The 15,878-nt window shown below is 36.4% G+C and overlaps 2 protein-coding genes across 2 annotated transcripts in view; both read left to right on the top strand.

The window, feature by feature from the left end:
- Positions 1–6,227, top strand: part of hh (hedgehog signaling protein) — a 42,412-nt gene extending 36,185 nt beyond the window's left edge. Inside the window, exons 2-3 of the mRNA XM_018543200.1 lie at positions 3,346–3,607; positions 5,451–6,227. Of these exons, the coding sequence (XP_018398702.1) occupies positions 3,346–3,607; positions 5,451–6,160 (972 nt within the window). The 3' untranslated portion in view covers positions 6,161–6,227. The remainder of the gene's footprint in view (positions 1–3,345; positions 3,608–5,450) is intronic.
- Positions 6,228–7,935: 1,708 nt separating this feature from the next.
- Positions 7,936–14,791, top strand: LOC108776559 (short transient receptor potential channel 4). Its single transcript, XM_018543214.1, has 12 exons — positions 7,936–7,983; positions 8,122–8,256; positions 11,065–11,402; positions 11,592–11,787; positions 12,009–12,185; positions 12,554–12,824; positions 12,904–13,009; positions 13,150–13,451; positions 13,640–13,891; positions 13,983–14,098; positions 14,293–14,451; positions 14,621–14,791. The coding sequence occupies exons 1-12, from the start codon at positions 7,936–7,938 to the stop codon at positions 14,789–14,791; spliced, it is 2,271 nt and encodes a 756-aa protein (XP_018398716.1).
- Positions 14,792–15,878: the final 1,087 nt, after the last annotated feature.

The raw sequence follows: 15,878 nt of genomic DNA, 5'->3' as shown, positions 1-15,878 counted from the left end.
ACATGCGCTTCGTAATTAGTGGCCATCGGGGCCAAGTGATGAAGGAGAGATAAAATAACATCGAGGCAGAACGCGGAGAGAGCATCCTTCACACGACGCGACTCATCATCTCCCATCAAGCTGACTGGTTTCTCAGCTACTGGCAGCCCACTATTCATAACATCACATATATATATGTGCGTGTGTGTGTGTGCGTGTAAACCTTTTATTTGTGCTTGTAAAAATTAATTGGATCTAACTTACCTTCGTAAGAACTAAAAGTATCGATATAAACTTTCACAAATAATAAGGTGTGTTCCATTACACTTATTTTACAGTACAAAAGCAAAATTCGCCACATTGTTAACTGCAGCTGTTTTATTTTTCGATTAGATCGAGAACCATTATAATAAGTAGCCGAGCGATATTCCGAATGACGATGCTCCTTCAAACGATTTCCAGGAAACTTTCATCCTCGTATACCTCTTACAGAAATTGGGATTGGCCCAATTCCATTAAGGCCCCTTCTGTGAACTAAAGCCGCGGCTTCCCTTTTGCGTTTCACACGAACAGTCGTTTTCGGGACGTTCGGCGCGCGTACAAGCACTCTCGGCTGAACTTTTTTCGATTTCCGCCGCAGTTCCTTTCTTTCTCCCCCTCCCTCTCTCGCCTTCGCGCGCGTAACGCTCCTTATCCCTAATGTATTACGGGCCGAGTCATTTTTTACCCGAAATGGATTTTCATAAGACCCGACATTCTCTCGGCTTTAGCCAACCGCGCGCACTCCTTCTCACTCCATCATATCCTGTATATCTCTTCAACTCCGCCAAAATATTTGTAAATAGATATAAAGTCTGGGAGGGGCCCAGGGGGTACCCTGCTGTGCGAACAAGGCTCCCCATAGCGCACTACGGCCGATATATCTCTCGGGCCCTTCACCATTCTTCCCTCTCTTTATATGAGACTCCTTCGCAGCCTTTTATACCTCCCCCTCCTTCATCTTCCTCTTCGTCTTCTTCTTCTTCTTGACTCCGTCGTCATTCTCATACTCTATTACCTCGGTTCTCATCGTGCAGTGCGAGGTCTACACATGAAAGCCATCAGAGGCGTATGAGAAAATTTTCAAGGATCAATTTTTTATTATAATCTTTGTGTATCAAGAATATATATATACCATATGTATGTATTTAATATTTTGGTAACAGGTGAAATCGGAATACGCGCGCATTCCTGTCTATATATCATATCTTTATAATCTGTTTGACAATATCTTTATGTGGAAGCAGCGTTATAAGGCAAAAATGTCTCATTTCAATCGCCATAAAATGATCGATTCATTTTAAATCAATTTTTCCAAGGGTGGCATGAAGGTGATCGTCCATTTGTACGCGCCGGAAGTACGCCAAATAGATCGAATGTTGACCGTATTATGATATATGGTCGAACCAGCAACTTCGGCTATAAATTTCGCGAAATGTATAACACACGAGGGAATTAAGGGCCGCCTGTTCAGCGGATCTATACAATTTCGGATATACCAAATTCACAGAAGTTCATTTGAATCTCAGAGATTTTAATGGAAATTTATTCGACAGCCGTGCAATTCACTTGCGGCAATCGCGTGCACGTGGCGTGAAGGTTTCCACCGGCGAGAGAGGATCCAAGCCCAATGCAGAGCGCGAGGGAATAAAAAGGAGGCGAGAAGAGGTGGAGAAGGAAAGGTGGGACCGGTCCCCCGATGGGGACGAGAGGGCCGTCGTCTGCACTCAATAGGGGCTAATTGCCGCAAGGAAAGCTGCAAATTCGTGGACATTGTTAGCTCCGTTCCATTCTCGGTTAGTGTCGAACGGGTCTCATTGTGGATCGCGAGACCGATCTGCTTCGTGTCCAACGCACACCATCGAATTTAACATACCGCCATTGAAATATCACGAGAATGAAAAGGGGTGAGATGGTAACTCCGTCGGAGTGTGTAAAATTCGTCGCGGCCGCAGCGCGTTCTCGCGATCGACAGGCCCCTCTGCACCGACGCGGCTTCTGGTCCCTTATTTACCCCCCTCCCCTACTCCAGGAGTCAATTGTGCCCTCCCGAAAATTACTTTCTTCCGCGCACTCGGCTGGGAATAAAAAGTGCAAAAAGAGTCCCTTCGGCAACCTTCGATGGAGAGAGGATCCGCTCGATTTACACCGAGCGCGTTCACGCACAAGCGAGCCTCTGTCTGTGCCCTGATCAGTCATCCGCATGATACTGCTCTGCGTGGGCGATTGCCCTCCGAGAATCAATTTGAACACGGGCCTCGGACGCTTCGAATGCCCTTCGACAATGCCGCGGCTTCGGTCAATGGGGACTCCCTTGCGTTTGGCTTCTCGCGCCCTCGATACGCCGCGTTCCGGATTAAGCTCGGGTTTACATGGGTCCTGTGCTATTGGGACCCCTGTCTCACTGAGTCGGCTATCCATGCTTCGTTACGAGAACGCGTACCCTATTGACTCACTGGACTCGCCTGGCTGTCGTCGTCGTCGTCGACGTAAAGGTAGACAGTAAGAGAGAGAGAGAGAGAGAGAGAGAGAGAAGTGATTCCAAGCAAGAAGAGGGGAAGCGGCTCGGCGTGACTGAATGATCCTCGACATCGGTCGTATTTATATTCCTGTTTGCCCGCTGATTCGCCACGGATCTGAGTCCGTTAAAGTCTCTTAAAGATCCAGGACCGATCTTATAACCGGTCAAAATACGCATTCGTTTTCCTAACCAGGCGGTTCTCGCGACGGAACGATTGCTCTCTGTACCTGATGCCACTGGTCACGAGGAAGGCCCCATTTTTCCCCGTGAAATCGGCTGAATTCCTGGGTTTGGACCGAGCCGGGACAAATCGTCCTGCGCGATGTTTTCTCAAATATGACGGAAATCGTATTAAGTGAAACTAATCGGAAAAGTGATTAGAGATGAAAGAGTTTCTCGCTGAGAAAAACGAAAACCAGCTCTGATCTTAGCATTTCCGAATGTACTTAACCTGAATTCTAAATAATACCTGAAATAGTCTTCTGAAAGTAGGTTAGGAGAAATATGTAAATATAAAGTCTAGAGCAATACTTTAAAACCCTAAAAATACATTTCAACATGTCAGATTGTGTGAGCTTATAGCATTAAAATAAATCTAGACGATATAGTGTTTTTTAATGTTCACCATATTGCCTAAACAATCAAATGCGTCATAAATCCTATTGTTAAATTTTCAAGATTAATTTAGTCATATGCATATAAATACATTTGAAAAATATAATTGTAATTTTTGTTTCTGCCCTTTCGTCAGTTAAAGTAACGGCAGTCTATCTATCTGTTACTAATCTTGAAACGTAATATTACAGAGGTGCAAGGAGAAACTTAACACTTTGGCGATCTCGGTGATGAACCAGTGGCCCGGAGTGAAACTGCGAGTTGTCGAGGGTTGGGACGAGGAAGGCATGCACGCGACAGATTCCTTGCACTACGAAGGACGTGCCGTCGATGTCACGACGAGCGATCGCGATCGCTCCAAGTACGGGATGCTGGCGAGACTCGCGGTTGAGGCTGGTTTCGACTGGGTCTACTATGAGTCCAGGTCGCACATACATTGCTCTGTCAAGTCTGGTTAGTAATTTCCATCGTACCGTTTAAAACGTATTATCAAATTAGTGCAAAAGAATGTGCGAATTGCGATCGAATTGTCTCGTATCACTTCGAAGAGAGTGAGAGCATTAAAAGCGGTCGATCCACAGACCGCATGTGGATTTTAATTGCGGTCATTTCGCGTTAATACCCGCATAAACGCCATGTCAATAAAGATGAGCGAATAAACTACCGGACAGTAGTTGTAATGATGTCGTTTTATGCAATAAAGATGCTGAAGTCGGTGCAGTTGTATAATAATGTCGTTTAATGGAACAAGGATACTAAAAGCGCACTGTTCTTAAATCGCGAGTGACAAAGTTACTTGGCACGTATTACTTATATAGCGACATAAAATCGTTCAACAATGTTGATCTTATTATGATCTAATTAAGATCGTTCTACTTCAAATACATAAAGTAGATTAATTTTTTGAACGAACGTCTAATTATAATAATTAAATGAATACCGTGTGTTTGTCTAATTCCTCTATGAAATGACAATGAAAATTGGCGCCACCACCTTGTACGTAGTTTCTAAAGATGTCTATTTTACCGACTCTTTATTCTTCTCTCGTTTATTGAAATTCAGAGATTAAATCCAATTATTTCTATCAAATTCAATTCAAGTTCGAATAATCGATTAATCAAACAACTTGAATATTTTTATCCGAAATATCTCGGATACTTTCACATTTCAGAAATTTTATTAGATGTTTCTAATAAATTTTTCTAAAGTAATCCGTGAATGTAGTTAATCACGTGAATACTATTTAACTTCAAATCAAATTTAATTCGATTCGAATCAAAGCAAATTATCAAATTTTCTTAAAAACCTCTCAAGTAACATAAGTAGAGAATATCTTTCATCAATTTTTTTTTGTCGTTAATGAAGAGCAATTCACAAGAAGTCTCAAAAAAAAAAAAAAAAATTTCATTTTTATCATATATGTAATAAGCAATGAAGAAATTTCTAAATACGCCAAAAGATGGCTCCTTCAAAGGGTTTCTAATTTACATTAGAGATTTTATAAGAGAATCTGACCACAAACAATTTTGTCAAGAACGAGAAAAAAATATATATATATACATACACAAATTTAATATTAAAAAAAATATTTCTAATATCTTTATGTTTCAAGAAATGAGAATATCGCTCAGAATAAAATAATTCTTAATTATGAAAGAATCTTCTCGCACATCTTCTCTTTGATCTAGTAATATTTACTTATACGAGAGCAATCATAGCGATTCGTGTTTATTCCAAGTCACGGTTAGGTCTCGAATTTCAAAATAAATGCCGATAAGTCAAGGCGTGCCTGTCGATCCGAATTAAAACTGAGTATAGAAATTGACGCGAAACCGATACGAGTCGATGTTGGGGGGATCGAAAAGGGAAACAATAGGGTGGAGGGAAGCCGAAGTGCAACAAAAAGTGTGAACGCGACCTATGCGTGTTTAACGCTTCGCCAATTTTCATTGTAATCACGTTAATTAATCGACAGAAGATTTCAAGAACGCTTAAGAAGAGATGATACATCTTTTTTATCTCAGCATTTATGTTTTCATAATGCATGTCAAAAAAATATAATATTACATTAAAAGATATTTAATTTAAAAAAAATGTTATTTTTTCTAAATCTATAATTTTGTAGTTTTTTTTAGAATAAAATTGTGTACTAACTTTGTTTAACTATGTACCTGTAATAGTATTATAGCGAGCATATTAAAAATCTATCATCATTTTTTATTTTAATCATTCTTAACTTCTTTCTTTTTATTTATTTCATTAAAATCTTAACTATCTACGCACGTCTTGCTTTCAGAATCGTCTTCAGCGGGTAAGTCCGGTGGTTGCTTCCCCGGGAGGAGTCTGGTCCGAACGGAGGACGGTAGTATGAAGAGGTTGGACGATGTGCGCCTCGGCGACCGTATCGCCGCTGTGGACTCTCGTGGCGATGTGGTGTACAGCGAGGTGATCGCTTTCTTGGATCGTTCTCCGTCCGAAAGGAGGCAGTTCATCCGATTGACGACCAAGTCTGGTCGAGTGCTCACGTTAACGCCAGCGCACTTGGTGCCGGTGGAGGGTGGGTCGTCGGTGTTTGCCGCCAACGTGCAACCCGGCGACAGGATCCTCGTGAGCGATACCGATGCAGCGAACGCGGTGAACGAAGTGGACAGTCGTTTGCGATGGGACAGAGTCAACGAGACTAAGTTGGTCATCGAAGAAGGAGTTTACGCTCCGCTTACGATGGAGGGTACTCTTCTCGTAGACGACGTCGTCGCGTCTTGCTATGCTGTCGTCAACAGTCAGTCTTTAGCACATTACTCCTTCCTGCCGCTAAGATTTTGGCACAGCGCGACATCTTTTTTCCTACAAAGGCTGAACGATGCAAAACACTTTGTGGCAAGACATAACTATGTGTCCAGAACAGAGTCGACGATGAGAGGAGAGCAAGAAGGCATCCATTGGTACGCATCGATGCTTTATTCGCTGTCCTTGTACGTACTGCCATCGAAAATGATCTACAATTGAGATACGACAGGAACAAAAGAACTCGTACAAAATGTCGAGTGAATCCTCAAGGACAAACTTAAGTGTTCAACGCGAATGTCACGTTCTAAAGACTTGAAGCTATGAAACTTAGGTGTTGATTAATCATTGAGAGACGTCGTCTTGTCTCTTGAATTTTTTTTTTTTTATGAATCGTCGTTGTGGATTCCGGTTACACGAGTGCCGTTGAAGACAGTTAATGTATGACCGCGGGGATGGAGTCACCGTTGAGAGGAATGCATGTATTTAATACGTAGAATAAAAGACGTCGTCGTAGGCGAAAGACATAAAGTTGGCCAGTGACCTATTAGTGTTCACCGAATGACGTGTAGCATATATTAGATCCTTAGGATAATAGAAAAATAGATGAGAAACAGAGCTTTAGGGAGAATCGGGACTTTTCTCTTCCACATTTTAAATGTATGTATACAATATATTGATATACAACTATTTCTTTTTTATTTTTTAGTACTCGCGAATCGTGTGCATCTCGTTCGATATACTTGTTTCTGAGATGTCAAAGGAAATTACCTTTGTGTGACGGAAAAAGTGTGTAAGATAATTGCCGACTGTTCTATTGTAATGTTATTCTAAATAATATTCTCTGGATGTACATGCGAGCAGTACATGAAAGCATCTGTATTTAAATATTCTAAACAGATTATTGTATATATCCTACTTTTTTATGTTTCCCTTTTGTTCAAATGAGAAGGGAATGAGACTTGCTTCTTTTAACATTGCTTCTATCGCATAATTTAATATATCGAAAACTGTAATTATGCGTTTGTTCAGTCGAGATGCACTTTTTTTCTTTTAAAATAAAATTAGTATAGACTTGGACTTTCGAAAGAGCAAACGAAAGAAACAAAGTGCAAAGAAAATGCGACTTAAAAAAAATAGGTATTGTCACTCTCGGTTGTGGCAGTAACTATAAGTACCGCTGTATAATAATAATATTAAATCGCCTTGCGCTCTCAGCGTGTCATATTTTTAACAATAGTCAATTATAATCAATATACATATATTAACAAAAAAAGTTAATTAATTATTTTAATAATTAGAGAACTTAATTATTTTAATAATTAAGAATTATTATTTTAATTATATTATTATTATTTGTATATTACAGCACACAAACAAATTATAAATTATGTATATATATATATCCCTTCCCAAAAAACTGAATTACATTATTAACGAAAGCAGATACATTGTGTCTTATTATTTTTATACAACAAATTCCATTAATTAAATAAGTTAGAAAATTTGAACAAAGAAGGTTATAATGCACTATTTCATATCATGGAAAAATTATAGAAAATTTTCGCAAATTTGATTTTGTACTTTACTTATTATTTATATTAAAGCAACTTACATCTTAGCTTAGACTATTGCTCATAGTCTATTGAGTTATTTATTCTTTGAAATTTGAGTCTCTATTTTAATATTAAAAATTTTAGTCTTTTATTATACTTAATGTAATTTTCTTTTTTCCTCTTTTTCTTTCACTTTCTCTCTTTTTCTTTCTTCTAAAATTTACTTTAAAAATTCTACGAAAGCAACTTCAGTGCTATACCGTACCAATAGATCGAAACAAAATGTAATTAACATAAAAAATATTATTGATATTTTTTTGTTCTAAAAGATGTTATATTTGATGTCTGAATTTTTCGAGCGGTTGATTTGTACTTCAGAAATAGATCTTATTTTATATAATATAATCGTAGGAAACAAACATAATTTAACGATCATTCGTGATGACGGATAATGAGACAACAGCCGGAACAGAGGATGAACTTGAAAATGTAAGATTAAATAAAAGATTGACACAGACAATTTCTCTCTCCTCCTTCTCTCTCTTTTTACTTAACCTTTTTTAATGTAAAAATATGAATAGATATGACACATCCCTATAAGTTTACTTCAAGGTTATTTTATTGCAGCATGGTGTAATATTTTCGCATCTGCAAGAACTTGAGAAAAGGTTCTTCGAAATTGTTGATGACGGAAGTGTCACTGAAGCGCGACTATTCTTGGAAAAACATCCGAATTACAATATAAATGCGACCAATTTTCAAGTAAGTACGTAAATTTGTAATTTTCTATATTTGAAAAAGTATAAAATATTAATATAAAAAAAAGTTAGTGTACAAAGTTTATTAATTATATTGAGTAAATTGAGAAAATACATTTGTGTGGAATCGGAAGTATATAAAATTATTTTATGATTTATAATCACTAAAATTATTAACAATTTTTTAATATTTATAAATATTATTTTCAAATCAAACAAAAAAAATGAAGCGGGCAAATACCGTTATTATTTGCAAATATTGTTGGAGATCCGAAATGCTAAATTATATAACCATGGCGGAAATAAGTTTTCCCTAAATTATTACAGCCATCAGATTCCATCTATTTTCTATTTGATTTGTTGGACTACCAAGGCTACCCACGAAGCCATACGAATGACGGCTTCAAACCAAACTCTTAAGCGGCTCATAAAGATTTCTAAATTTACCTTTTTTGTCACTGACTTTTCTTGATTTAAACGATACCGTCACACTTATGTTAGGGTTCACCGAAAAGACACGGCGCGTCAAAGGGAGGGTTTTTCGCATTGCTGGTATTCAGGTTACCTCTGTCATCTCTTTCAATCTTCTTAAGAGCGCCTAATACAATTTAAAATGGGCTAATCTAGCGATCTACCGTTTTATTTATTATTTGATGCTCAGCAAAAAGAGAATCGAGGAAGGATAGATTGCAATATAGATAACAAAGTTTATCACTAATAGCAATTTACGCTATTGAAAAATATTAATGCGTAATATTTTATTTTTAAAATTAATTTTTATTAAAATTTTCGATGAAAATTTATACACAATTTAAAAATATTTATTTATATATCTTAAAGAGCGAATCTAATTGTTTTAAAGTCTTTTACAAACTTCTGTGGTTACCTCTGTGCAAGAAACGGCGGAACCAATATAGGAAGAAGGGAGACAAAACGAAGAGAAAGAAGGCGATGCGAAGTCCAGTTATCTCAGATCTTTACCCTATAGAGGAACACGTACCCCCCGTGGAATGTTTCCTTCATCCATTCGGTCAGCACGGTAACCATCTCAGTGTGCTTCTCTCTCTCTATCTCACACTCTTTCTATGAGAGAGTATCAGAAAAGCGACCAAACTCTCGTTTGACTTTGAGACCGAAATGCCGAAGCGACACCGAAGAGAGACGGCACGCGAATGGAAGGAGAGGAGAGAGAGAGAGAGAGAGGGGGGGAGGGGGAGAAAGACAAAGACAGCATAGGGAACTCGTTGGAAAAAAGAGAGAAGTGCACAGAGAGGAGGAAGCTGGGTGTTCGCCATGTATCTCCAGCTATATTTCAGACCGTCTTTTTACAAGACAATGGTTTCAACTGAGACCTGATAAAAATTATTCAAATGACTCGCCCCATAATAAATTTTATACGGGAATTTTCTTGACATCAAAAGCTCTTCCACGCTCTATTTGTGTGCCTTGGTGTGATCTACGATACATCAATAAGCTTCGCGAATTTCGCAAAGTGCCAATTTATCCCATTACACTCTGGCAGGACATTTAAGCCCCTTTAAACTATTTTTTTTTGTAAAATATAAATGTAACAAAAAAATATAAAGTTAAAGCATCCGCGAAAGGATTATCACACGTCAATCTAATAGAACACACCTCAATCACTCTACCGAGTGTTTTTGGCTTACAAGTCATCCTTCACAAAAGAAAAATCGCAAAAACAAACGACAAACAAATATTTAGCAGGGCGTAAAATCTGGTCGAGTCATGCATTAAAGGCGGCAGCTGTCTATTGTTAAAGGACAGCTAACAAGGACTTTTGGCGAACATATATCACGGACAGTTATTGTCGTTTGGCGTGTGGATGTACATGGATATTCCCAGGGGCCTGTCGAAAAGCCAAAATATCAGTGAATATTGTGACTGGTGTCGGCGACAACAATGCGGTGCTGGCCCATTGTTGGAGATCCGCCTCTGTAAACGCACCGCAGATGGGCGAGAAACGTCGTCGAGCCATTCTTCCTACAAAAAGGGACACAGCCGAGAAAAAGAGTGGAGCCGATAGCCTTCTAAAAGTCGATCTTATTACGGACCGTGGCAAGAAAGAATTTCGACATCCAGAAATTTTCGGTCATTCAACCATTACGAGGCGTACCGTTTTGCGTATTCTTATGCAAACTGTTATTTCAGCTACTTACATTATCGACAGTTATAAGTAGAGGGATAATAGAAACGGAAAGAAAAAAATACTTTTGGAGAATCATCTATTGTGTTTCGCTTTATTTCTCTTTATTCTCAATTTTTTTTCTAATTTATGAATAATCGAACTTCTTTCGTCAGTTATTTTAAAGCTCACCTCAGCCATATTGAATTGTGACGTCATAAGGGAAAAATTTAATGTTGACTTATTTGCATGCCATTTTGTAAATAAAGACAATTTGGATAAAACGGAATAATGAAATCGTTGTAAAACACTTGTAAAAATGGGTCGAGACTATCTTTATCCCTCCCTTATAATTAGTGAATAATCGAAAAACGTTCATAAATGGGCTAAAACACATGTGAATTAAGTAAAAACTAGTAAACGTATTTTACGTGCCTTTACCATACATATATTAAATATCAGGAAAAATATACTGATAATCTCGATCAATTTTTATAAGCGTTTTACAGCGATATCATTATTCCGTTTTATCCACACAAATTTTTATTTATAAATTACACGCAAGAAAAATCAACGTGTCGCTTATGACGCATTTCTCGCTCATGATGTCACGATTCAATATAGTTGAGCGGAGTACTCAGGAGCCTTAATTAAATATCTCATTTTCAGGGTGTTAGTGCACTGCATACTGCTGTTAACGACAGAAATGCGGCGATGGTTGAATATCTGTTGTCTCATCCAGATATCGATCCGGGCGACACGCATCTGCATGCAATAAGAGATAATCAAGTAAGGATTGCTGTGCTGATATTGAATAAGCTGAATGAATTGACGCCGGGTCTTGAATACGCCGGTGTCACTCACAGCCCCGATTTCCCGGATGATACAACACCGCTGGCGGTGGCGGCACAATACGGACGTTTTGAGATGATCGATATACTCAGATTCCGACGTCATATTCTGCAGAAACCACATCCGCCTAGTTGCAACTGCAACGAGGTTTGCAAGTATGATATCGTTGTACATGCACCGAGTCGTTTGAAGATAACATTCACAATAAAAAAAAAGTTCAGAGTATCGTAATTAAATAACCTATTCCATTATAATTATTGATTTCATTAAATATTATTAATTATTCATTTATTTCGTTAAATAATTTACTCTTACGTTTACCTTTATTGTTTTCTCTGTCACAGACCGGAAAGGGACAAGGGTGATATCGTGACTTTAGAAAAAATGAGATTGTTTATATATACGGCAATATCGAATCCAGTATACCTTTGTCAAACCGAAGAAGATCCAATCTTAAAAGCTTTTCAATTATCGACCGAGCTTAGTAAGGAAGGTTCATTTGATAAAGAATTCTATCCCGATTATAAAGCATTGGCTCAGGTTAGTGAAATCTGATTCCTTATTCAAATTTGTTGGATATTAATAATTATCAGTAAAAATTTGTTCATTTTTAATTGCATAAGGTAGATAAACTATACAAGAAGAATGATAAATTATGTATCTATTATTAATGTATTCATTTTGACGATATCTGTGACATATCAAGATATTATATATGTTGCTTATAAAAAGTTAATAATCTACTTAGTTTTATGATAAAGGAGGTGTCTCAATTCGCCACAGACTTGATCGATTGCGCTCGTACCGCCGAAGAAGTTCAATGTGTATTAAGACAAATCACTGGTTTCGGTCGTACCTCTAGTTTCGAATATCCCCGACTCTTACTAGCTTTGGATTACAAGCAAAAAATCTTTGTGGCTCATCCAAATGTACAACAGGTATCACAACAATGTGATAATTGATATTTAGATGAAGTTTTATCAAAATCACTACCACAGTTAGTATTAGAATTAGATAATTAAAATTAAAACAACATTTTTTTTATATAAAATAAAAAATCAAAATCATTTACCGTTTTTTTACGTCTTTCTTTCTTCTAATTTTAATATTCTTCCTTAATCAGATTATACAGAATTCATAATGAAATCAAAGCTCAACTTTGTATAGTATTTGCTAAAAATAAATTTCGCTTTTCACACACACAACAGAGGTATAGAATTATTATATAAAAATACTTTGCAAACTCTAACAAATTTTTGCAAATTAAGAATCTTCCATCGAGAAGTTACATTTGATTTTCTTGCAGATCGTCGAGAGCAAATGGATTGATACGTGGCACGAATGGAAGGTCAGAAACACGTTGCTCAAGTGCTTGACGATAATTCCGCGGATCGGCATGCTACCAATCATGGCGTTCGTTATATTGTTCGCACCGCATTCGAAACTAGTCAAGTTCTATGAAATCCCGGTTAACAAATTTCTCTCCTCTGTGGCAAATTATTTGATATTTCTCACGTTCGTGTTTTTGCAATCGCAAAGCGACAAAAGTGAACAGCTTCGCGGACCACCTAACACTGGTGCACGTCTAAAATTACCTTCAATTAAATTTATATCTTGTGGTCAAGTTTCTGTTTAAATCAACTTTTATTTCTTTAGGATACGAATGGGTTCTCGCTATATACGTGATATCATACACATTAGCATTTGTTCGACTTTGTATTGTGGACGGTCCAGTGAGATGCTTTAGAACGCGTACAAATTGGTAAGACGAGAGTTAATTGATATTAATCGTAATTAATTAATATCGAATCTTAAACACAAAAAATCAGGCAAGTTTTGCAATCTAATTAATATATAATTTATGATCATTTTTTATATAAACATTCTTTCTATATGACGCAGGTATGAGCTCGTTATGATCGTGTTGTTCATTCTGACGTTTCTCTTCTGGATAGTCGCCGCGTTCGACGTTAGAATAAATGGTCAACGTGATTTAGAAAGAAAATACTGGCACAAATATGATCCGACTTTGATAGCGGAAGGGATATTTTGTATCGCAACAATTATGGCTTTTTTTAAATTGTTATTTATCTGCCAACTAGACTACGATCTAGGACCTCTGCAACTTTCTTTAGTTAAAATGATTAGAGATGTCGGTCATTTTATTGCAATATTCGGTATTATTGTTATGGCATTTACAATTGGTAAGATATGGCATATTGATCTATATAAAAAGTCTCTTCGTATTAATGGAATAATTGCGAGATTTCATTTAGCGAATTATGCATAATTTTAAAGTAACATTATTCTAGAACTTTATATGTATATTAAAAGAATTAGTGTCTGCAAATCTACAAAAAACAAGTTTTATAAACTTGAGACGTTTTCTCAGGACTGTGTCACCTTTATCAGTATTACAATGGAATGGTGCAGACTGATGACGAATCAAAATTAAAGACAGAGCAAGAAAATTCTTTCGTTGATTTCAAATCTACTCTAAAAACTCTCTTCTGGGCTGTTTTTTGCATGAGTCCCGTAGAAAGCGCCGATGTGATCATCGAAAATCTTCCAGGTGAAAGGGACTCGGAAACAATAATTAATCATCACAGCTTCACCGAATTTATCGGTTATCTTGCCTTTGCCAGTAAGTGCACTTACTATTTCATTAATACTGACAATCTACGAAAATATTTTTTATAGATAACCGTCTTAATAACCTGCTTTCTATTTTTCAGGTTTCCAATTTATTTCCGTGGTAATCGTTTTGAATATGCTAATTGCGTGTATGACGAATACTTTCACCAAAGTGACTGATAACGTCAATGTAGAGTGGATCTTTGGTCGTACTGAAGTTAGTGAAAATTTATAAACATTATATGTATAAAATGTACTTATATTCGACGTTTATTTTTCATATTTTAAAACAATTTTTTCGAGCTAATAGTTCCATGTAAAAAACAAGAGACGTGTGAAGTTAAAATAATAAATTGTAAATTATTTATAAATGTCACTAGTATATGATCTCCTACCGCCCTACTTTTTCAGGCTTATGTCGATTTCATGCTTACAACAACCCTTCCACCTCCATTCTGCATTTTCTCAATTTTCACGGAATTGCGACCAGTGATCGAATACATAAAAATATTGATTAAACCACCACCTGGTAAACGGGCACGATGGGATTTTGTAAATTGTTGCTACATAGTCAGTATACCACTTTTAAATCTCAATGTTGTGTGATTTAATATTATTAAATCAAATATTAATAATTAAATTTTATAAAACAGAAGTATACACTTCATATTGAACAATTTTTCATTTCTCTTCTTGACATTTCATTCGTGTTTTATTTATTTATACGCGTTACTGTTAGGAAGATCTAGAAGAAAAAAAGGATGAAAGATTCGCACAAGTCATGACACAACTGGTACAACGTTATCTCCGTCGACATGAAAAAAAAGTAGAAGAAACGGACATACAAAAGTTGAGAAAGGAATTAAAAGAATTTAGCAATATTTTAAAGGAAGCTCTTAGTCCAGCTTGAAAAAGATTTTATTTTTAAGAGATATTTCTATTTACTTTATATAAATTTTGTAATTCTTTGCATAGTGCTTATCAGAAAACGTGACAAGACTTCGAAATCTGTAATGAAGATTAATAATTTTTATTTTGTAGGAACTAAGAAATATTTTCTTATATCAGTACCAAATAGAGGTAGTTTATTTTCACTACGACTTAGTTTATGAATTAATAAATAAATTATATTTGTAACAAGCAAAAAGTATCATTTATTAGATGGAGAAGATTTGATGTTTAAAACATGTTCTTTGGGGAGGGAGAGAGTTACAATTGTTTTTTTTTTAAAACATCCTAAAAGAAAACAGAGATTATTATACATGGTAGATTTTGCACGTAATCGAACAGTATTGACAGAATTAATTTACACAGAAGTAATTTCCCATAGTGAGTGATTTACAGGCAATTTCGTATTTTTTACTTATTTCGATAGTTGTCAAACCGTGGCTGTGGTTCGTTATGCACTGCAAGTACTGAAAATTTATAGTTCGCGTTATGTATACTATAAGATTTTCAGTACTTGCAGTGAGTAACGGAACGCAGCCCGTATGTTTCCTGCCGAATATAGGCTTACTTTACGTACCTTTTACGACCATTTACTTCAAGGGAGAAAGTATATGGTATATTCTGCCTATTCTTTATTCTTAATAAATAAATACAAAGTACAACTTCTAGGTATTATTCTTAACAAATCAAAATCAAAATATAAATGAAACAAGGAAACATCAATCTTTTTTAAATAAGTTATAGTACAACAAATCCAACAAATCTGTACAATTCAGTCCGATTTCTTGTTTTTTAATAAAAATTGATTCTGATATTAGTCGTTTATTGTACATCCTTTCCCTATGCAAATTTATACATTGTTTCAATCGAAATAGTGCTTATGTTCCATTCTATGTTTGGAAATTACAGAGCATTGTCTTGTATTTCTACATATTAATACCGCGCGTACTAGATTTTACCCAGCAGCGGGGTAGAATCTACTCTGCACGTACTAGATTTTACCTCACCGCGGGGTAGATTTTTGAACACGGCCTGAGACACTACCGCGT

The sequence above is a fragment of the Cyphomyrmex costatus genome, unplaced genomic scaffold (genome assembly GCF_001594065.2).
Source record: "Cyphomyrmex costatus isolate MS0001 unplaced genomic scaffold, Ccosl1.0 scaffold361, whole genome shotgun sequence".
NCBI classification, from domain to species: domain Eukaryota; kingdom Metazoa; phylum Arthropoda; class Insecta; order Hymenoptera; family Formicidae; genus Cyphomyrmex; species Cyphomyrmex costatus.
This window is presented reverse-complemented; position numbering and strand designations above follow the sequence as displayed.